The following is a 23,271-nucleotide window of genomic DNA, read 5'->3' as shown; positions in this document are numbered from 1 at the left end:
TTTTACAAAGAGAGTTTCCCAAAGCCTGTTTGACCAACAAATTCAGGGAAAATAAGAGATTAAACATTAAATGCTTTCAAAATGTAACTCCAACTCTGAAACAACACAGAGCAAGGCTATAGCTGTTTCTAGATGCTTTCAGTCAATTGTTAAAAACTATGCTTTTACATTTCTGAAACATTCTACTAGCTAACAGACAAAGAGGACTGAAAAATATCTTTCTAGACAGATACATTTTTGTCTCTTCGTCCTGCTCGTATGGTGCAGTCTAATTATTGTGAAGGCCTTGTTCAAGCTACAGTTATGGTAATACTGATAAACAGCATCAGTCACACTGGGGATTGGATACACACTGTGCACCCATTCCACTGCTCTTTGGCATGCTGCAGAGTGTTAGAAACTTACTGGACATCTTTGGTATGCGGATGGGGCCACTGCTTGTGCCATCTCCCCCTTTGGTCAGAGTTTTGATCTCAATGAAGTAGTCCTCTCCAGAGGGAATCTGCAGCTCCACACTGGTCTTATTGGTTTCCAGTACAGTGGTCCCGCCTTGCCAGTCCTGACGATACATAACCTGGAGGCGGGGAGCACAAATCCAAAGGTGAACACCTTGTTTCTCGGTCTTAACAGTCAGAAATGAAACCTTTATGACCTCTCAGCAGGCAACTGTATGACTTCATTTGACATATTAACGTGCTGTGTGAAAAATAAATCGAAATCCCGGAAGCAGGGAAAATGTGTGCAGCCAATTTCTGGTTACACAGACCCTCTCAACAGGTGATTATGAATTCAAAATGCCTTGTGTGGTGCTCGTTTGGCCGATGACTCAACATGGAGGAACACAGGCACTTGAAAACAAAGCTTTGCACACATTCAATGTTCATCAAAATGCAGGGAAATGTAGTTCCAATGAAACAGAAAGGACAGAAATATATACTACAAATTTAGTTTTAAAAACATTGGAAGAAGGTTTTTTTTTAACATTGCCTTTGTCCAAAAAAAAAAGGAATTCTGTCTTCACAGACATACAAACATATATTTATACATTTAATGTACTTATTTCTGAAAGCATTATCAAAACAGTTTTATTTGTTTCTACACAGATATGCAAAAAGGATCAAATATGATTCATTGTTGTACTGCTTGTACGAAGCTAAATTCCCTCTGTGGCACCCCACCCTTCATTTTATCACCTGGAACAGATCTTTTAATTTTGAGGGGCCAGACAGGGCCAATCTATAATGAAACACTGGAGTGCTGAGGTCTATCTTTCCACTGCAATGAGAAAGCCATTTATTGGGACGGCAGCTGCTGGAGCTCTATTTGTTTCCCCAGTTGTGGAGTTTCTGTTATTACTCTGACAAACTCACCTTGTATCCTGTCACCTCAGACTCATTTTCCATCGCCTTGACATGTTCCCAGTTTAGAAAGATCTTCGAGTTGGTCAGGCTCCACTCAATATTCCCTGGAGGCTGGCTTGGAGCTGCAAGAAATGTAGACAGGAGTTTTACAAATGAATGCTGCTGAAAAATGACAAAAACAAACCAATGTCATATTCTCTGAACTAACTTTCCAGTCAGCCTCGATTAAAACATCTTATGTTGCAGCAGATTAGAATGCAAACCAAAACTAGAGAAAAAGTGAGGTCAACAAAAAAACGAGGAAAAAAACATTCATTTATTTATGTGTGAAAACTCGTCTAATAAGGATGAAATGAAAAGTTCACCCTCAAGCAGCACAAACGCCTTAACCACATTGTGAATCACTAAACAGACTGCTTCATTGGTGTGGAGCCATTCTCATTTAGGTAGTGCGGCTGCTGAGGTCTTTTCACAACAGCAAAACAATATTTAATGGTATCAAACATTAAAAGATGCCACAGAAAACAGTGATGAATATAACATGATATTGTATCTTTGCTGAAGCTGACCGATGAATTTGTATGGTTGCTGAGGAGCAGTCTGAAGTAATGACACAAACAAAAAGTTTAAGAGTTAAGGGAGTGGAAGCAGTTTTGTAATAACACTGACAATTACACAACTACTAAAACATTTCAATAGTCAGGTGCTAATACTGTATCAACATCGCAACTGTTTGATGAAATAATTTCTCTTACACATGCTGGCCATTAAGAGTCATTGTTTTGTGCAAAAATATTTTCCAAACTGGTTTATCTGAATCTTATACAACCAATTTCTTTTTTAGTATAAAACTCCCTCTGTTTGTTCCCCCAGGCCGAGTTTCTGTGTTGAGCTGCAATGCAGAGATACAGGTGAACTTTTAAATACACTTTTTGCTCAGGCTTTGGATTTTATCCCCCATCACATGCATTGGAGGTGCTTTAGGAGAGGGATCTGTGAATTGCCATCCAGAGCAGGAGGAATTATAACAGCCAGTAAAAACATTTCAAGGTTCATACAGGAACCTGACTATTGTTTTATGATTGTTCTGCTTAATTTCATAACATTTTCTTTTGTTTTCACACTACTGAAACAAACCAGGAGTAAACAAGGTTCACACAGTTTAACACAACACAATAGAACACACTGTGTGCAGATTTAAAAAGACTTTGTTTGCAATATTTTCCTAATGAAGAGAAATGCATTCCTGTTGTGTTGACTCATTCACAGATGGGAGAAAACATGCAGATGGGAGAAAAAAACAAAGAGAAAGGAAAAATCTGTTGTGATTTAGGGTTGTGTGTAAAAGAAAATGTGATTTTTAATTTCATTTAATTTCATTCAATAACATTGTATGTGATTATTTAGGTCATACTCACTAACTTTAACATACAAACTGAATTATAAGATAAGATAAATTTTATTAATTCCACGCTGGGGGAAATTCACTTTTTACAGCAGCAGCAAGAGTCAAGGCAACAAAGAAGGAGGTAGAAAAATATTACAAAATAAAAATAGATTAAAAAGACCATAAAAAGATATATATATTTCAAACAGATTGCAAAGTATTGTCCTTGTGAAAGACGGCTAAAATGTGCAGTGGTTTGTATTGAATGCAGTGATTGGATTTCAAAAAGTAAAAAAATGAACAATAAATGTGTCTCACCTGGAAGTGTATTACACCACGTTGTGTGCACAACGTTTATGACCTGAAGTAAAACAGACTAAACATTTTGGCCATTTTATTTTCCCTTTTGTGTATCACCACTAAATTACTACAGTGACTCATGATTTGCCACACTGTGCAGAAAAAGCTTATTGCTTTTACTTTTATTGTCTTGCCTGAGGAAATTTATTTGACAATACTTGAAACAGTTTTTGTTTCACCTATTCTCAAACAATGAATAAAAACAATGGTGAACCTGTAATATTAATAATTTCAGGTTAAAAAAAATGAAAACAGGTTTAATAAATGATTTATCTTCCTTAGTTGCAATATATCATGGGAGTCACCTTTGCCATTAAGCTGAAACACTTATTTGAGTCAACTAAAGCTGAGACACAAACTTCAGGAGTCAATTGAAGTGTCAGTTGAAGCCCAAGTGCTGAGAGGAGTCGAGGTGTCACATACAGTATTGAGATTAAAGAGTGAGTTAAAACAGGAGAAATCATTGAAAGCATGTGAGATTTCTATTTAACCTCAGAAGACAGTTGTACTGTCAGTGTGTATGTCGAAAGTGAAAGACGGTCGGCTGATAAATAAGCAGTCAGGGCAGCTGACCTGTCAATCTGTTTCTGAGCAGTGAAATCAGTGCTGTCATTTGAGCAGGGGAAATACATTCTTAAGTTTGAGCTGAAATGCAGAGACGTACAGAGGAAGTGTGGTAATTGTTAATCGCTCAAGTGACAGCAGGCAGGTACTCTATGTATCCAGTGATAGCCATTCAAATGTCAGAGGATGTGATTGACCTGCCACTTGAAGAGTTAAAATTGAGATGTCATGTCGTGTTGATGTGTAGGAGCTCAAAGCGGTTCACATGTTACGTGTCATGTTACTTGACACCAAAAGGCACTGAAATATTATTGAAGACCTAAGTGTCATACAGTTCTGTTCAGTTTGGACAGACAGCTTGATTACAAACACCAATAACTCTCTGTCATGTGGGTATAGTATTAAAAAGAATAAAGAAAATACTTGACGTAGTCCTTTAAGGAAGACCCTTTACTCAAAGCAATAAAGATACATTGAGTGAATGGCCAAGTGCGAATAAAAACAAATCCCCTGTGTGTGCGATTTTGTGTGTGCACACTCACGTGGTTTCTTGGTGGTGATGTTAAACGCAGGGCTGCAGGGCCCAAGTCCAGCACTGTTTTGCGCTCTGACTGAGATCTGATAGACAGTGCTGCCCTTTAAGCCAGAGAGCAGTGCTATGGTGTTGATAACCTTCACTCTGTCAGCGTCGCTCTGCCGAGCCCCTTCCTCCCAAAACAGAACCTAGACCAAAGAAACACAGATTACCACAGAGCTCCAGCCATATACTGCCTTCCTTTGCCCCCTTTCCCTTTTTTAAACTGCTTTCAAATCGGCAAAGCGGTGGCAACTCAGTCGGGTCAAACCTTATTTATTTTGCCAATTTCCCAACTCAGAACGGCATAATATGTTCATAAAAACGAGCATCCTGCACAGCAGAGCCAGCTGATGTGCATATTTTGGCAGCAGAACATTAACATATATGGGCTCTCCCTGATGGTGATGGTATTTTTAAATGAGGCTCATTTTGGTGATCCCCCCGCCACACACTTTATTAAGTTGTATTAAAAAGTCAGGGTCCTGTAGGTTCACCTCTTTAATAAATTGAAGCAGTGATTCTGTAGGATGTAACTTAAAAGAGTTCCATACTATCAGCTCAGCTACTGTAGGTCCTGAGGCAATCCAACCCACATTTTTGAAACTACCAAGTGATACTCTATCTGACGATCAGTAATACCAAAAGCAGCACTGGGAGAGAGGAGTGCACGGATAAGGAGCTTGTCTGGATCTGTATTCACAGCGAGCTCATTTATGACCCTAGAACACGAGACAGAAGAAGCAGACAGGAAAATGTCAAACAGATGGTTTGAGTGTAGCCGGGGTACTTATTCAATTGGCAGGTTTGCAGGGATCTTGCCTGGGAAAAAGCAGAGTAGCGACAGGGCCTGGAGTTGCCGATAACGGATGCATCTAGGATTTTTTTCTCTCCCACTAGCAGTTTAATTATGGCAGTTTTAGCGACACTTGGGAAAATACCTAAAATACCTCAGCAGGAGTTTACAGTTTTTTGCTACGTCTTAAAATCTAAACACACACAGAGAGGGATTAAAGAGAGGGATCTAAGGAGACTTAAGCTGCCTTGCTGCATCTTAAAGTCTTATGGAGACAGTGGTAGGAAAATGCATTCATATCAGCAATAAATACATTGCTTGTGTAGGCCTATGTGAGAAGGACAAAAACTGAAATGCAGCAGATTTGGCAAAAATATACACATTCCTGTATAATTAGAGGAGACATATTATTCTCGCCTTTAGGTTCATTATTTTAATGTGGGTTTTTTAATTGAAAATGTTCACATGCTCAAATGTTCAGTCAGTATACACTGAAGATCTTTATCTGGCCAAAAGATCTTTTTGGCATAGAATCACAATCCACGATCTGAATCACTAATTTTCTCCCCATCCAACCCCCCCCCCCCCCCCCCCCCAAAAAAAAGTGTGCATAAAAAATGATGACACAAAAAGACATGTATTTTAAAAATAAGAGATTCGGTCTTCCACCAGCAAAAGTAGAGGGTACTTTCAATTTCACTAAATGATCTACAGATCGCTTGTTGCTACGACTTTTACTTGCAAAACATTTGTTACACTTGTGGCAACGAGCGTTGTCTCTTTCGATTGGTTCACTCTGCTATCTCCACATGGAGCAGCTGGTCTGTCTCCATGCTGCGTGTCCGCAGGGCCGGCTCTAGCCATTTTGGTCCCATAGGCCAAATTATTGGCCTACATCGCAAAGAGCTGCATGTAACTTCCGTCACCTTTTGTAGACTCCTTCGAACGGTTCAGTGTTTCCCATAGGATTTTTAGAGACTATGGTGGTGGACGTCAGACCCAGTAGGGGATCTGGGGGCATGTTCTCCCGGGAAGACATTTTTGTACATTTCCTAGCTAAATCCATCAATCTCGTGAAGTTTGATAGCAATTAAGGAGGCTATATCTGTGAAGTACTTTATGCTCTTGTAAACAACTGTGTGCTGCTGGAAGAGATTATTTCCTGAGGATATTGTAATGTATTAGATTATTTTTCCTCCAATTTCTAAGAACATAATTCTGTCTGTATTATGGTTTTAATTTAATTACCCCTATCATACACACATGTTTTGTGATCCTCAAAGAAATTAAGATAATTTCCAAACATTTTATATATAACGGCATCAGGGAGGCTGCTCTGAATGTAATGTAATGTAAATGTTCTATCCAAATCTGTCTGTAACACACACAGAGAAGAAAGGCCTAGAAATTACATTGTTGAATTTGGAAATGGTTATGACCATGATAAATTAATTCTGAATAAACAGGTGAACTGTTGTTAGTTAGTGCATCATTGAGGATTCAGAACTCGCGGGCGCTTCACCCCGATCTGTGCAGCCTCACTGGGGATTGCCACTTCTCCCCCAAGGTCTCTTTCCCTGCCCGGTCGTGCACGTCCTCGTGCCACTCCCCCGTTGTACTCCGGTCAACGGGGGAGCGCGGCGCACACTGGTCTCGCTCTGGCTCGCTGCTGCGCACTTAGATATATATATATCTATCTATATAAAAAGGTCATGCTTGCAGCGCCCCCCTGACATTCTGTGCCCTAGGCAACGGCCTATGCCGCCTATGCCAAGAACCGGCCCTGTGTGTTGGGTCGGGCAGTGAGAGCTGGACACACCCTCTGCAGCGGGCAAGCTACGAGACAGAGGCGAGCGCTAAGGATTGGGGAAGAATCATCATAGATGAATGCGTTAATTTCTTCAACACTTTTAGCAGCAATGAATGCACGTGATTTTCTGTAAGAAGAGCAACTTCCCCGCGATCTGTACGATTCCTCTGAAAAGCAGATCATATGCAAAATGATCATTGCCACGGTATAAAATCTTCAGATCGCACACCCCTACCCCTGACTGTCTGTTCCTACAGGTCCTCTTTCCAGCCTCTGTCTGAAACACTTGGTTTCAGACGGAGGCTGTCTGAAGGCCTATGTTTGGACAGAGGCTTTCCAGCCTCTGTCTGAAACACTTGGTTTCAGTTCCTGTCTCTTAAAGGCCCCCCTGCTCTGATTGGCCAGCTGGCCCACTTTGTTATGATTGGTTAATGACTTCCAGCGTGTTTAGGACGTGTTGGCCCCCGCTACACACAAACACCAAGAACCTTTATAACACACTAGAGGAAAGGGAAAAACTGAAATATCATAATAGGTCTCCTTTCAGCTCTGAAGTGGAGAAAAGTTAAGGAGCAGATGAGCTGTTGGGTCGCAGATGTGTGTGGAGGATAAAGTCAAACTTTTTGCTGCTGCTCTTCTATTTTGAGGACATACACTTTCCCATGAGGCAGTGCACATGCAGTAGCCATTTGCAGTCTTTACTCTCAAGACGGCAGCATCCAAAACAAATGTCAAATCAGCAGTTAGCGCTCGTTCGCGCATTTTTTAAAAACATTTGGTAAACGTGGCAAAACGAATATGTTTTTTTACACTGAAAACAACAGTGATAAACCAAAATGACAGTTTGTTGTGTGCAGCAAAGTGCTGGCCCGTGAAAGCATGTAGCCATCAAAATATGAAATGCATTCCGAAACCCCCCCAAAAAACAGTGCTTACAAAGACAAACTTGGAGCACCAAAAACACCCAGTGCTTTCCAACACTGTGCAAATACTTGGGCAGGGAGTCTGTACAGCTGCTGTATCATGTGGAAGTTCTTTGCCTTTCCACGGGAAAAGTTTGCCACGACCAAGGCGCCTTTTGGATCTTTTTTGAGAAAAGTTTAGACGTTGATGAACCCTTTTGTTTCTTGGTGGGCTCAATTGTTTATGATTTCTGTGATTGCCCTTCCTTGAGTGTCTCTTTTTATGTAATGTTACTTCATCGTGATCCCTTGTGTTTTGATCATCTTGAGATTTGTATTCCCTACTTTATTTTTTAAATCATTTCCTGCGCTCCGGTGTCTGGTTTTCTGTTGCTTTGCGTTTCTTGCATTTCCCTGTGATTGTCTGCACCTGTTTCTAATGTGTCTCACCTGTGTCTCATTACCTATGCCCTCTAGTGGAGAGCCGTTAAGAGGGAGTAGCCACAACGGAGGTCCAAAATGTTTGCACGTCACGAGACTCATGTAGACTTCAGATAGTTCCCGGAAGTTCTTGCCACGCAATTAGAATCCACTATTCAGAGCGACAGAACTGCAATTTTTATGGTAATTATTAGTCAATATATTTATTGATTTACAATATAGCAGACTGTCATGCCTATGTTATTACTTTATGTAGTTAGTCAATAAGTTTTTTTAAGGTAATATTTAATTAATGATTTAATGCTTTATTGCGCAAACAGATTTGAAACTGATGTGATGATGAATCTGATTATGTAAACGTCTTACCCTTCATAAGTTCAACACAGACGGTTCATTGAGTCCATTCTACTGCTACTCTAATGCGCTGCTGCTCACTTGTGGGAACTATTGACAGGCTCCATGATTCACCATTGCAGGATAAAAAAGGACCATTGGAGTGAAAGGAGTTGTCGCTACTCTCTCTCTTAACGGCTCTGCTCTAATGTGCAGTCTTTGTGTCTCCCTTTGTTCTTTTTGGATCATCTGTTTAACCCTGTGTCTGTGTATATGTGTTAAGCCATGCCATGCATCAAGTTTGTACTTTGTGTCTACCTTTCTTTTGAGTTTGGGATTTTGTTTATTTTTCCCCTTTAAAGACAGGAGGTGTGTTTTGTTTCCTTTGATTAAATACTTTTTGCCCCCTAACATGCATTTTGGGTCTTGCTCCAACCAGACCCTAACATATTGCTACTGCAGTGTTGTATACGCTCTGAAAGAGCACTAGTGTACAGGACAGACATAAATAAATAAATAAATCAAACAGTAAAGATGCTGTACTTGGTCAAATAAAACATACGTTTTGGTCCTCAGCCCAAGTCCGGCCCATATGCTTCTATTTCTCGGCTAATTGCGGCTGTTACAGTACCCTACAGTGGTGACTGACAGCTAGGAATATTTTCTTAAATAGCATAAATACCTCTAACTGGACATAAATATGCCTTTTAATATGATTGGGTTTTATGTCTTGATCTCACTTTTGTTGCACTTTCCCCTCCTTTATTTCCCTTTTTTTTTTTTACAGCGCATGATTGCACTGTGTAGCCCATTACTGCGGTTTTATATGTGAAGCAGATTTGAGTGGTTCAAAAAATATGGGTCTCGACTTAACAACTCAGTTGAGATACACGCAATGTGTTTTGACGATCAACAATGAATGTAAACATAACTTGTTTGTTTAAAAGAAAACTCCACAGGGTACCTTTAAATTCATGGAGGGCTACTTCAATGACATTTGAACTGTGTCTAATCAAGTCTCTGTTAGAGACGAGGCTGGATTACCAACAAGGCACAGTGGGCGACTGTCACAGGGCCATGTCTCTTCTGTGTTGTCAGTAAGTTTATATTGTTGTAACACGGTGCACATTCCGAAATAAAGGTGTATTAAGTGAAACTGACAATCAAGTGAGGCCCAGAAATCCTGCGGACAGGTAGTGTTAAAGCATCGTAAAAATGGCTGATGTCCTCAAGTGTCGGCACATTAAAAAGCTGCTGAATTCTGTGATCAGGCCCTTTTCACAACAGACATTTTGATTGGCACAGCAGGAAAAGCCCAGGTGCTTCTGTTGACATCAATGATGGCTCTGGTCTACTCAGCTTTCCCAGTAAGTCGTGACAGTCAGCCAGCAGGCACAACACTAGGAGTCTCAGACTAAAGCAGCTTCATGGAATTCAGCCATCATTATAGCCTGCAACAGCGTGGCCCTAATGTGTTAAGGGTAAGACACAATGGGATGCTCGGTCCACCATTGTGGAACCAGGACCGCCAACAGACGGGATTTAGTTGAGCGGTGGCACACATTACAGAAAAAATATCTTTAGCAGGGTCCCAACGGTAAACATGGTCAGGACTTTTGGATAATGATGGTGTATAATTTTAATGGCGCAGCAGACTGTCTCTAAAGTTTTCAGTTCAAAACACTGAGATGTTCATTTTAGTTTTTCAGTCTGTTAAAAATTGTAAAGTTGTATTTACCTCTTTGTACACACAGACAGTGGCCTATCCCAAGTGCTCCTGCTATTTTCGTTTATACGGGTGGAGATTGTGTGAAGAGGTAGATAAATTGAAGGATGTTGTGATGACTCATGATCCTCTCAGTCAGACACATTACCTCTCTCACAGCTCTAAAACAGCTCTTTCAGACAAAACATCTTATGAAAAAAATGCCACTGAGGAGAGACAGCTCCCTGAGGAAGAAGGTCGTACTGGTGTTGCGGCGTAGCAGTTAGATAAGATGCAACTATCTTAAAGCTGACCTGAATGTGTAGTTATGACATATTGGAGGACACTTCAATTTAAATCGAAGGCATTCACAGAGTGCATGCGGGAGAAGCCCTTTGTGGCTGATCTACCCTGCTGGGACAGACTTGCAGAGTCATACAAGAGCTTCCCAGGCTCTCTCCTCCACAGCTGGCTGCTTTGCCTCTGAAGATTGGCATGGGAGACATTGTTTCTACTCATGAAGTTGTACGGTAAAATAATAAAATGCTGAAGGTATATAGTGATCATATTAATTGTTGAACAAAAACGTTTTTACTGAAGAAAATGCAGAATGTAGACAAAAAACCCCATCAAAAAACAGTTACAAACATCTGTTTGATAAAAGCAAACTATAGCATACATTTTTTTCTTCTGTGACTCAAGTAATTTGAGTAAACATTCTCAGAGAGCAAACATCCCAGCAGGCATTCACCATAAAGTTAAATCGCTGCAATGCACATCAGAAGTATTTGCACATCAGATGACTGTAGTGTCTGTGGAAACAATTTATAACAGGTAGGGGCTGATTCCTAAATCCCAATTATACAAGCCTCTGATAAAATTAATTTTGGCACAGTCTTGCTCCTGGAGTGTGCGACTCACTGTAGGGAAGCGGGAGAGTCAACAGCAACTACAGGATGAGGTTATTGTCATGATCTCGTGTTTTCATTTCCTGTTTTATTTTGAATTAGTTTGCACTTCCTGTTTCCCGGTCTTTTGTCGGTTCCTTTTTGCTTTGCCCGTGTCTCCTGCGCCTGTGTAATGATTCCATGTTTTGTTCTGAAGTCCCTTCCCACGTGTTGATTCGCTTCCTTTCCTGTGTCTAGTTTCTGGTGTCTTGTTTTTCCTGTGTCTCCTGCCCCTGTGATTGTCTGCACCTGTTCCTAATGTGTCTCACCTGTGTTCTATTTGCCCCGCCCACCTTGTATATATATTAGTGTCTGTGTTTCCCCAGTCTGTCCGGACACGTCTGTTTCTGCTGTTTTCCCCGGTCTGTTCCTGTATTTTTCCCCCTGGCTCCAGTATTTTGGATTACCTGTTTTTGCTCTCATAGACACCCTTGGTTTGATTCTGTTTTGTTTTAGTATAAAATATCCTTTTTTCCCCACATCTGCATTTGGGTCCTGCTTCCTGCTCAACCCTGACAGCTATTTCAGAATTTCTTCCAGAGGACAACAGGTACAAATGTTTGTATTCTACAAAAGCTACTTTTTAGTTATCAATAAGCAGGTTCACTATTTTTGGAGCGGAGTTCCTGCATTTTCACTTGTCATGGAATAGTCCACATGAACAATTCTATTGCTCCTCATTTTTAAAAGTGTAAAGATAAAACATTAGAGCCACTGCGGTCTTTTTCAAACTAGATGTTCTCATTCTAATAGCCCACCCGAGGGAGTGTTTAGTTGAGGCATTTTCTAATGGCATTACAGTTTACAATCATCTAGAAGAAAAGGAGTCCCAATAGACAAAAGTGCATTACTGTACAGTATGTCTACTCTGGCTGCATAGCTGCAGCACATTAGCAGAACAGCCTTGGTCTATCCAAGTCAAAGCGACCATCAGTCAATAGGCCATTTCAGTTTTCAGAATATGCACATTTGTAGCGCAATTATGCTGCCTCATCGGCTCACTGGTTTAATTTCCCCTCCAGTCTAATTGTAGTTGAACAAGCCAAATTGTCAGTCTTGGCAATATCTACTTCTGATGCTTTTTTAAAAATCATTATTTCTGATCGTAACTGTTTTATTTGATTTGCCTTTTAATTTGGATATTTTACCTTGTCGTCATGAAATTAACTCTGGCATCATAAACCATCTCCCTGCTGCTTTTTTATAGGAGTAGTGTTATAATCAAGTCAAATAGTGTAACTGAAATACAGGTGCAACCTTTTAATGAGCCTTTCAGTGCTGGTCAAATTTGTCGCTACAAGGTCTAGATTGGCTCTTCTGATTAATTACTCCCCCTGGGTGGATGACAGTGACTTAACTTTTAAACAAACCTGTCGTAGAATCTAATGTTTGTGGAAATCTACCTCTCTTAAAGTTGTTAAAGATTTCTCTCATTTTTAGTTAATAAGATGAAAGATAATGTTGTTAAAAATGTTGTTGACAGCATATATATTAATAATAATAATAATACTATTTTGAATTCATGAAGCACTTTTCAGGAACCCAAAGCACTCCAATATTGTCTCCATTGATCCATGTTTGCTCTTTACAATCTACAGCTTAATTCAAACAGGGCACCATTCAACCACTTCTAAATTTAAAAAAAAAAGAAGCTTTCTCTTTTTAAGTTGAAGTCCTAGAAAGCTAAGAAGGTTACACCTTGTCTTAGATTACATGCTTACAATAAGTTTCAGTCTAATTTCTAGGCTTTATCAAATAGATAGATAGATTGGTCGTCAGGCATTTCTCTGTTCAAGTTAATAATAATGCTTTTTTCTGGTGTTCCTCAAAGTTCAGTCCTCCACCCACTGCTATTTGAACTGGCAGAGGACATACATTATTTTAAAGCTGTCTCCTACCATTGTTATGCAGACGATTTTCAATTGCACATTTCATTTAATCTTGAAAATGTTCCAAACGTCTGTTCTCTAAACTCTATAAAATATTGGATGGCTGATAATCTCTACACCTAAACACTCACAAAAAAGTTATTAATTTGGCCATACTTGGCTTTGTCCTAAAGCTAATGGGAAGTCTTAGCTATCTATTCTCTTGTTAAACCTACCCCCCATAATCTCAGTGTAGCTTTGGCCCAGGCCTTGAGTCTTGACAGCCCATAAATTGTTTGCTCAACATCTGCTAATATCAGCTGAGAAATATTGCTAAACATGGCAACAAAAGCAACTTGCTGCCCAAATATCAACAAGTCAGTTAGCCCATGGCAAGAAGTGCAAATGGAAAAAGCCCTAAAAACCATATTCACATTACATTCATTACATTAAAATTATGTAAGATCCTTCATGTGTGATTAAATGTCAGACTTTTGTATATGCTTTCAACAGTGGTGAAAAACTAAACACCAAACTTAACAAGAAATAACCCACTTTCTAAAATTAGTTTCATCCAGAATGTTTGATAATTACTGTGTATTTTGCAGTTGTTATGTAACTCAAATTAGAAAACGGCGAAGGTCAAATTAAGCCTAAATAAAATCAATGTCACAAAAACTAAGTGCAACATTTATGTGCATTTGATAATTATCTACAGTACCGACATGCTGACATTAGATGTAGCCTGTCCATGCAGGTACAAAATAAACTACTTTAATAATGTAAATTAATGATTGGAATAATTAGATTTGAATTAGATTATGATAATAGTTATTCTCATTTATATAGTGCTTTTCTATACCAAAATTACAGTGTATAACAATGCAATAACGTCCAAAAAAACTGGTCTTGATGACAGCCAAATTGTGACAGGGTAATAAGTAAATTAAACAAGTGTCGCCAGTAAAAGAGCAGTCAATGGAATGCAAGTAAAAGGAAAAGCTCTCTGAGTTTGAGGTGTTCACTGATCAGGCAGCTCATTCCATATCTTTGGTTCTCTGCCCAGGAATGATCTGTCACCTCTAGTTTTTCGCAACGCCTCATGAATAGATAAAATAGATTAATGACATCCATTCAAGCCGCAATGTAACAAACTCAGCATGTCGGGATCATTAGATCTAATACGCAGGTACATCTGTGTGTCATCGGCATAGCAATGAAGGTTTTGTGCATGAGCACCATGGGTACATGACAACTTCTGCCCGCTTGCAGCTCAGAAGCCTGAATGCCGCATAGTCTTCTGAAGAAAGAAACGGAACAAAGAAAAGGAAGCCAAGACCCCTGGGACCCCCTAGCGACCTGCGGCGACCCCGCGTCTCCCACCTGGGTGTTACATTGCGGCTTGAATGGATGTCATTAATCTATTTTATCTATTCATGAAGGTGTGAATCCGAGCACTGACTCTGTCAACCAGCCTTTATCACAATGTACATGCAAATAACACAAAACAACTTCTCTTTAAAGTATAACAGCATTTATTAACTTTAGCAATATCAATGTACAATCAATACTACTTTTTACCAACAAATGTCTATTATAAGCTAAGCTACCAATCATATATCATATGATAATCATATGAAAAGACAACAACAAGCAAGTGTGTGTGTGTGTGTGTGTGTGTGTGTGTGTGTGTGTGTGTGTGTGTGTGTGTGTGTGTGTGTGTGTGTGTGTGTGTGTGTGTGTGTGTGTGTGTGTGTGTGTGTGTGTGTGTGTGTGTGTGTGTGCGTGTGCGTGCACAGGCGTGTGCCTGTGAAAAGGGGAGGAGGAACAAGATGGCGGACGTAACCTGGGAAGTCACGTGATGCCAGAGAAAGTTGGGGTGTGAGAAGTTAAATGGCGGCTACCTTTAAACATGTGACTCTCTTCATAATTATCTTTGATAATCATAAATTATTGCTGATAACCAAATTAGCCCAAACCGATGCACAACAAAGGGAAAGTCCATGTTATTGGATAATATGTCTCAGGGGAAGCCTATACAGGGAAAATAAAATTGGACCCCTGAGGGACACCATATTGACAGGAGCAAAGTGGATATTTTTGGAGACAAAGAAACCCCAGTTTGAGAACCATTTTAAAGTTTTACCAGATCCTCATTATCAGTGCCTCACTGTGTCTTAGAGAATGAATAGAGAAACATTTAACACATTTGAATGGCTGCACTTTCATGACCACTGGGCAGATTTCTGTGAAATGATCAAAGCTTCAGGACTGCAAATAAAGGATGAGATTATTTTGTCAACTGCTGTTTCCAGGGTCAATAATTTCCTTTTAATTCAACCACTCTAAGCGGTATCAAAAAATGTAACTGCAGGGCTGATGATCAACTAGAATGGATGGAGCAAAGGCCATATGCACCTCCTATGACATCCTAGCCCACCACAGGAGGTACTACAGTGCCAGTGATGAAGTTCAGGTCATGATGTGGGAGCCATATCCTGCTGCTTTCTTCATCAGAGCCATATGGCACAGGTTCAACAAGCCCAAAGATCAGGGCATGACAGGGGGTTCATTCCCTTCCAGGAACTTGCAGCCGGCAGCTGCTTCAGAGAACACTGCGGCTAATGTGAAAAACGGCCTCCTCACCCGCTGCCACACATCTGGAGCAACTGATCAGCTGGAGAACTTGGACTGGCAGTCATGACCCTCCTTACTTTAGAAAACAACCCAAAAAGTCAAACCCCAAAACAGTAAGAAGTTCAATGAATGGATTGACAGCCCACCTGGGACGTGCAAAGAAGGAAAACACACCAGCTCTACTTTACAATGTCCATCAAACTTCTCTGCATTATCTCAACCCTAATTTTGAGGACTACTGAATGCTATGATGTGGTGGTTTTCCGGAGACACCCCGCTTTCCCTATAGCACAAGCAGAGCCAGAACAAGCTGGGGAGGTTAATCATCTCATTTAACCCAGAACCACTTTTGGCTTCCCCAGGAAGAGCCGGAGGATTTGGGTGAAATCAAGGACGTGTGACTGTTGACACCACGACCCTGATCTTGGTATATGGATTCAAAAATAAGTCTACCTCTGTGTTTATGACTAAGCAAATAACAGCAGTCTGTCAGCCTGTTTGTTGTGAAGCATCTTAAGTTACACTTTAATGGATCAATAAGGACGTAGTTCATCAGAACCACATGAAAATTCAACTAAATCACCCAGATATTTTTTCTTCGAAACTGATATATTAATATATTATAGAACAATTACAACACTCCCTTTGAGATGCTATAGCGCTTTTAACGTGAAATGTCAGCACATTCACTTAAATGATGTAGTCATGTACGAGGTACTCTTACAAGTGCAGCAGGCAGCAGGAATCAGGGGTCACATCCACAGGATAGAAAGCACTAAGTCCAATCTCTTATGTTGGCACATAAAAGGAATCTGGCGAGGCCCTGAAGCTCCCCGTCAGTCTTTTAGGCATTCTTCACTGTACGCGTTGCAGTTCAGCACGTAAAGAAGGTGTCGAGGGCAGTAGGTCTGTACAAGGGCTGCGACCAAGTTGAGTATTATGGGCTTGTAGCTGGTTTGTTATACTGAACGATCTCAGCAGTGAGCATTTTATTATATTATACATATATTATAATTTATACTTAAAACTTTTATTTTTGAACAGGAGGGGAAGGCCCAATTGGAGCAACACCAGATCCTCACACATATGAGAGAGAGGGGAGGAGCGATTCCTTGTGCCTTTTGTTTTCAGAGGGTTGCTTTTTCTGCCCCTGATTTTTAGTGGCATTCACTTAACTGATCAATAATCAATTTAGACTGGCTCCGTTTTTAACTATACTTCCCGAACTTAGATGTGGAGAGAATTATTTATGGGGAAACACGAAAGAAAAAAATTAACATTTTTTCTTAAATTCAACCCCTCATTCACTGCACAATGTGACCTGCCTCAAATGGAAACGATACAGTCCGCAGAGATGTCTAAAGGCAATTGAGCATAGCAATGGGTGGAGAAGGAAAATAATATTTGCATTTCCTGTAAGAGAGATTTGTTACAGTTACTTGCACCCTACACCAGGTACATCACAAAAGCTTATTGAGGCCATCTCTTCTGGCTGCTCCAAACAGGTAAGGACTTCCATGAAGCTTTACTAAATATCTACAGAGATAAGAGTCATGACATAATAATGATAATAATTTATGTTGTCCATAAATATGGAAAGTTACAACGGCATATTAGGGCCATTTAAGGAATAAAGAAAATACCGAGCTGGGGGTGGGTGTCATATTTCGAAGAAGCATAAAGAAACTGAATTTCTGACATTACATTTCTGACATTAAAGTTTGCGAGAAAACCAACTTGGATACTTCTCTGAGATTAAAGTGGTAAATTTACGAGAAAAAAGTCGCAAATAATGTTTTGTTTTTCAAGGAACTATCCCTTCAGGACCACCACAGACGCTGCTGCTGCTGCCGGGTAAAAAGCAAAGACACTTTGATTGGCTTCATTGCTTTATACAACTAATCTGCAATCTAAAAAATGTATGTCCTATTGTTTTGTGACCAAAAGTTGGTGGTGGGAGGGGTAATGCCTCTATTCACTTACTGTTCACAGCTTTGACCGCAGGTCAACGGTCCTCGGTGGTAAATGGGACTTACAGCAGGGCTATTCAACTATATTGTTCAGAGGGACACATTTTCAGAAAGATCAGTGACCGAGGGCTGGACATTTCCCTGAGCTACTGTCAATAAAAATAAATCGTATTCCTGACATCAAAATACTGAGTGAAAATTAGAAAGAACGAAGAACGCATCCGAGGCCAATGACGTCATTGCATAATAATTGCACATGTGGATTTACCTTCGGTAGATACATGTAGACAGAGCAGATTGAAATATTGCTTTTCTACAAAGTATCATTTTATTAGGTCATCCACTGCAGACATAGTACATGCAGCAGGCTGAAGTGATAGTTACTTGATAAACAAAACACAATTTTTCCGACTTTTTTTCTCGTAAATTCATCACTTTTAATGTCTGAAATTCTGTTTTTTTTCTCAAAATATTACCCCTCTCCTCCAGCTCCGTATTTTTTTTTTTTTTTCTGCAATGGCCCTAATACGCCATCGTAGAAATTAGGTTTTGGCTCAAAAAACATTATGGTCTAAATCATCATTCTGAGATTTTTTTTTGCCAGTTAGGGGGAATTTCTTCCTGAAATCACTTGATTAGAAGCTTCATAATTAAAAAAGTTGACAAGTGTATATATTGTTGAGAAACTGAATATGGTTTATAGTGGAGCAAATCTGCACACTTAAGTTCTGTTTACAATGAATAGTCTCAGCACTGCTCCACTGCTTTGTGTCTGCTCCCAAAAGCGTCACTATGGAGCTTCAATCCCCATGTCTTATAACAATGTGTGGACCAAACACTGGCTATGACCTCAAAGCTCCAGGCCACCTGGGGATTCCCCACCATGTCAAGTATCCGGGGTTTAGGAGAGAATGTCTTTTTTATCTAGGTTTTCCACAGCCAAATCCCAGGTGTATTTGTTGTAGGGGATAGTGATGTATGATGTTTGCACTCTCTTATTTATTTATTTTTTATTTTCTTAATAGCAGCTCTCAGACAGCCTTGGGTATTGAACTCTTTCGGAGACTGAAGCCGCTGCCAACAGACCCTTTCCCCTGGATTAGCCGGTGATAAAACCTGCCTCTCTAACACATACAGTATTTTAATGTCAGAATATCTCAACCCCGTCACTCAACACCAGCTCATAGTACTGTCAGTCTTTCTGGGATTCATTTCTTAGCTTGTAGTGCTATTATTTAAATTTTTTTTTTTTTACCTCATATGCAACGATCTTCTCCCTCCTGGACCCCAAGGGAACTGGTTCCCAGTACACCGCGATCTCCGAGGCTGACAAAGAGCGGCCCCACACTTTTGATGGTGCCTCTGAGGGCTCTAAAAAGGATGTATCATGAATTATGCATGTTTGCAATTAAGAGTGAAAGCAAACATTTTCTTGGATTAACACAATAATCAACTCTTGCGGCATGTGCAGGTGAATTAACTCACCTTCCTCTGCAGAAAACACTTGAACAACACGGCTGAACTGCCCCTCTCCCAGGCTGTTGTACACTCCCACCATCGCTTCAAACGGGGACAGGGGTGCGATGCTGTCATTTCTGTAAACATATCTGGATGCATCAGGTGACGCCAGCACTGTCTGGATCCAGGTGCTGCTGCCGAGTGGGCGGAAAGCCACGACATAGCCAAAGTCGTCTCCACTCTGCTGTTCCTCTGGAACTGGCTGAGATAGGAACAAAAAAAGTTAACAAACAACTGTGAGAAGAAATTTAAAAGGGGGGCAAAACAGAAATAGCGTTTCGGGAAAATATACAGATGCAGCATCTTGCTGCGATGTGAACCACATCCAAAAAACGTAAAGTTGTCACATAATTCCAGATTTACACATACAAAATTCCCCCTCCCTTCCATATCTGAGCTTTTGATTTACACAACAAGGGAAATCGGCGAGCAGCAATTCAGAAAAGCTACACTTTTAATTAAAACCCACTGCAATGGAGCCAGACCACAGCAGACACGCTAAACTCTGCCAAAAGTCCATTCTCGTCCAAATATGCCACAATCAATGCCCACTCAGAAAATACCCATGATCCTCTTACCTCCCAAATGATGACAAGTTCTCCTCGGGCTCCTCCGCCACCACTAACATTAACCGGTGCAACCTTGGGAACTAAAGAGGCACAAAGGAAACTTAATCACCTCTCGGGTTTGAACTGTTGTCTGTAAGGCAGGTGTAAGGATTCAGTTAATACACAGCTTTGAAAGAGATGATCACAGACACTCGGTACAACCTCTTATTAACACAAAACAGGTTAATCACGCAGCAGAGGAATTGTCCTTTTTTGTTGACGGTGGAATTACCACTCTTGTACGGTGCAGTTATTAGACCAGCGCTGTATGTCTGCTCCGTGTGTGAGGCACAATGGGAAACTTGTTCCCTTAAGTCAACCGGCAGGATGGAATTACTCAGCTAACCAGCTCAAAATAGACACTTTTTATGTCGTATATCCTCATGGCATGTGTTGAGAGGTCACATTATCTGTTGATGTAACCATCAATTAGTCATGGCATTAATTTTCAGAGCGCACACCCACACACACACACGCGCGCTTAGTTCTGATACTTAAATGTTTAAAAGTGTAATTAAATTTCCACTTAATTTGCATGTGACTCAGTAGTAAGTGGTGGCATGAAAAGGAACAACACGGAGCACTGAGGGAAAGTGAAACTCATCAAACAGTTAAATTACATTTTCCAAGAGGGACTGATTAATTTGTTATGAAGAGAAACAACAAATTGAGAGGATACCTGCTGCTTTGGTTCGAATCTGTTTTGATGGCGTGCTGGGTTCTCCCACACCAACGCTGTTGATTGCCACCACCCTGAATTCATAATCAACCCAGGGGCTCAAATCTTTCACTGTTGCATGAATCATCTGTCCAGGCACAGAATCAGGAACTAGGATTAAAGAATTTAGAATTGAGATGTGTTTTTTATATAAACAGTATATATATATATATATTATTTTTTACTGAGGCACATTTCTTATTTAGTCTCCAACACATTAAAAAAACATTTCACAAACCAGTGAAGTACATCAAACTGAAATGGCGACATTTGTAAATCTTTAAATACTATTTGAAAGTTCAGTAAGTTCAAGGGTGACACCGGTCCGTCACTTAAAGTTTACGCATAAGTGCAACTAACAAGTAGAATCATTTTATGGCTCTATTATTAATTCTATGGTGATCATTAAAGTTTCAGAGTAATAATTAATAAAAATGTCAATAATCACAATCAGGTATTCAAGAGGGTTTTTCCTTGACCCTGTGTGGCTGGTCAATGAAATCTGTCAAAATATGTACTGACGATTTGTTTTGAGTGAAGCTTTTTTCTGAATACGTATTTGAGTTTTTGCACTAAAGCAACACATCTTGTGTATATCTTACGCATTACAGCAGTTTTTTAACGCGTGCCGCAGCTACTAATACAGGGTCCAAATTTAAGGAGCTCCTGTGCTCTTAACTTTTGAAGCAGACAAAGAGCAAGACTTTACATAACTTCCATTTTTGAATATGCTAATTTAATCAAGAGTCTATCTCATATAAACAGTGTAGAGTACACTCTACCTTTTGAAGAGTAATTTCATTGCTTTTCATCCAGTTGCTTTACTTGTTAAGTTTGTGGCATTTATTTTCCTAGGTTGTTCATGGGAGGTTCACATTTCCTCGAAATTACATGTCCTACAGTATGTAAATGTGTGAACATGCTGCTTCGTGACTCATGTAAGCAACAGAGTACGAAAAGCACAACCTATAGAGAGAATACATCTTACAATGGAATATTTTACAATACAGGGCATTGCATTGAGTAACCTAAGTAAATTTTGGGGAAATTATGATCATAAAAGCAACTAACATCCTTTTTTGACTGTATAATTAAAGAGCAAAAAGAAACAGTCAACACTTGATTTAACAATGCACAACTAAATTAAACTGTAAACTTTGGGCTCTATTAAACACTCTGAACAGCTTACAAACTTAGTGTTTAAATCAGAACAAAATCTATGGAATACTTTCAGCTCCTAACTAATCATAACCTCACAGATTACAGCTTAATTCCTCAGTATTGACCTAAAATTCATTGAAATTTGAAAGAAAATGTTTGCCATTGGTGCAGCTGTTACCTGTTCTCACAGTCTGCCAGCCTATAGAGAATGGGGTCCTGGCCTGCACCATGTACATGGTAACAGGGCTGTGGTTGTCAGGTCCAGAGCCCCAGGACAGTTGCACAGTGGTGTCAGTAATGTCAGTCACCACCAGACCCTCCGGGGCACCAGGAGGCCCTGCAATACCCAGAAACAAGGACAGATACCTGCATCAGCCTCACCGCACAGCAACAGGCAAAACAAATGAAATCACTTTCGGTTAGCTCTTCACAAGGGGCCGACTGACACCCCATCAGAGGTGAGAGAGTGATTCATAATGCAGGGAGCAACCCTGATTCTGGGAAAGTGGAGATATAAAAGGTTCTTCTGGGAGTCCCTTTCTAATCAATACACTAAATAATAACAGTTGAATTGTCAAATGAGGAGGAAATTTAGACATGTGTGCTTCTCCCAGACAGAACAAAAGGGTAAGCCAGGGTTGCCATAACTGGCGAACTAAGAGGAGAGAAATCAGCATGTATCATGCGACAACCTTCATGACCAGGGATTTGGCGAAAAACAAGGCAGGATTTTCTATGGAGATCACATTGAAATTAGTTTAAGCAGCAACATGAGATCAAACAAACAGGCCGGGACGTGGATAAGCGACATGAGATTTCCTGCTAAGCCCCACAAATCTGCAAAAGTAGCACTGAAGCCTCAGCGGGGCTACCTGCTGCTGGAAGAAGATCACTGGCTATCAACAATGCCTGGTTTTGGATTATGCATTAAGAAAGAAAAAAAAAGCATACAGTACAATCTGTGTGTCAAAGCTGCAGCATCTGACTGGTTGCAGACTGTTGATGCCATGCTCTGCCAGTACAACAGTATTATTGCCCTACTTGAGGCCAGTATTCTGTTCCTAGTAAAAGGTCCAACAAAAGGAGTGTAGCCTCTTTATTCGGGGAGGCTTCAATATCATAGACTAATACTCAACCTCTCTCTCTATTATCGATTTCCAAAAGGTGTTACAAACGGACGCAGATCAAAATGCCTCTGGACGCAATTGAATAGACCTACAAGAGCAATGAGTGAGAGCAATGAATCATGTGACATCTGTTGACCGATGTGAAAATGTCAACAGACTAGAGCAGAAAGGAGATGCCTGTGATGATGATTCCACAATGTCTGTGAACCAGTGATGCCTTTTTCCTTGGAGAAAATTGAAAATAACAGGTACTTCACGGCAAATGCTCGTTCATCAGCGCCAGCCATCTTGGTTGTTTAAAAAAAGATGCTTCTCTCCGCGTTACAATATAAACCCCATCCATTATCAGATAATCATTTGTGATTGGACCAGCACGTTTTCTGCCGTAGAAAAATCACTTTCCAATGGAGGGGATCCAGACTGTAGTCTTGCAAAACAAATGAAATATGCTCCTAGAATTCGTCTGGGTCCAAGGTTATCTATA

At 40.2% G+C, this 23,271-nt stretch overlaps 1 protein-coding gene across 1 annotated transcript in view; it reads right to left on the bottom strand.

The window, feature by feature from the left end:
• LOC118309938 (contactin-4) overlaps window positions 1–23,271 on the bottom strand; it is a 126,174-nt gene that overhangs the window by 4,278 nt on the left and 98,625 nt on the right. Inside the window, exons 16-23 of the mRNA XM_035632606.2 lie at window positions 21,839–21,997; window positions 20,461–20,610; window positions 19,752–19,822; window positions 19,141–19,375; window positions 18,911–19,026; window positions 4,215–4,395; window positions 1,371–1,483; window positions 406–574 (exon numbers count right to left, since the gene is read on the bottom strand). Of these exons, the coding sequence (XP_035488499.2) occupies window positions 406–574; window positions 1,371–1,483; window positions 4,215–4,395; window positions 18,911–19,026; window positions 19,141–19,375; window positions 19,752–19,822; window positions 20,461–20,610; window positions 21,839–21,997 (1,194 nt within the window). The remainder of the gene's footprint in view (window positions 1–405; window positions 575–1,370; window positions 1,484–4,214; window positions 4,396–18,910; window positions 19,027–19,140; window positions 19,376–19,751; window positions 19,823–20,460; window positions 20,611–21,838; window positions 21,998–23,271) is intronic.

Source organism: Scophthalmus maximus, chromosome 6, assembly GCF_022379125.1.
Source record: "Scophthalmus maximus strain ysfricsl-2021 chromosome 6, ASM2237912v1, whole genome shotgun sequence".
Lineage (NCBI taxonomy): Eukaryota > Metazoa > Chordata > Actinopteri > Pleuronectiformes > Scophthalmidae > Scophthalmus > Scophthalmus maximus.
The sequence above is the reverse complement of the archived record's forward strand: the minus strand, read 5'-3'. Positions and strand labels throughout refer to the sequence as shown.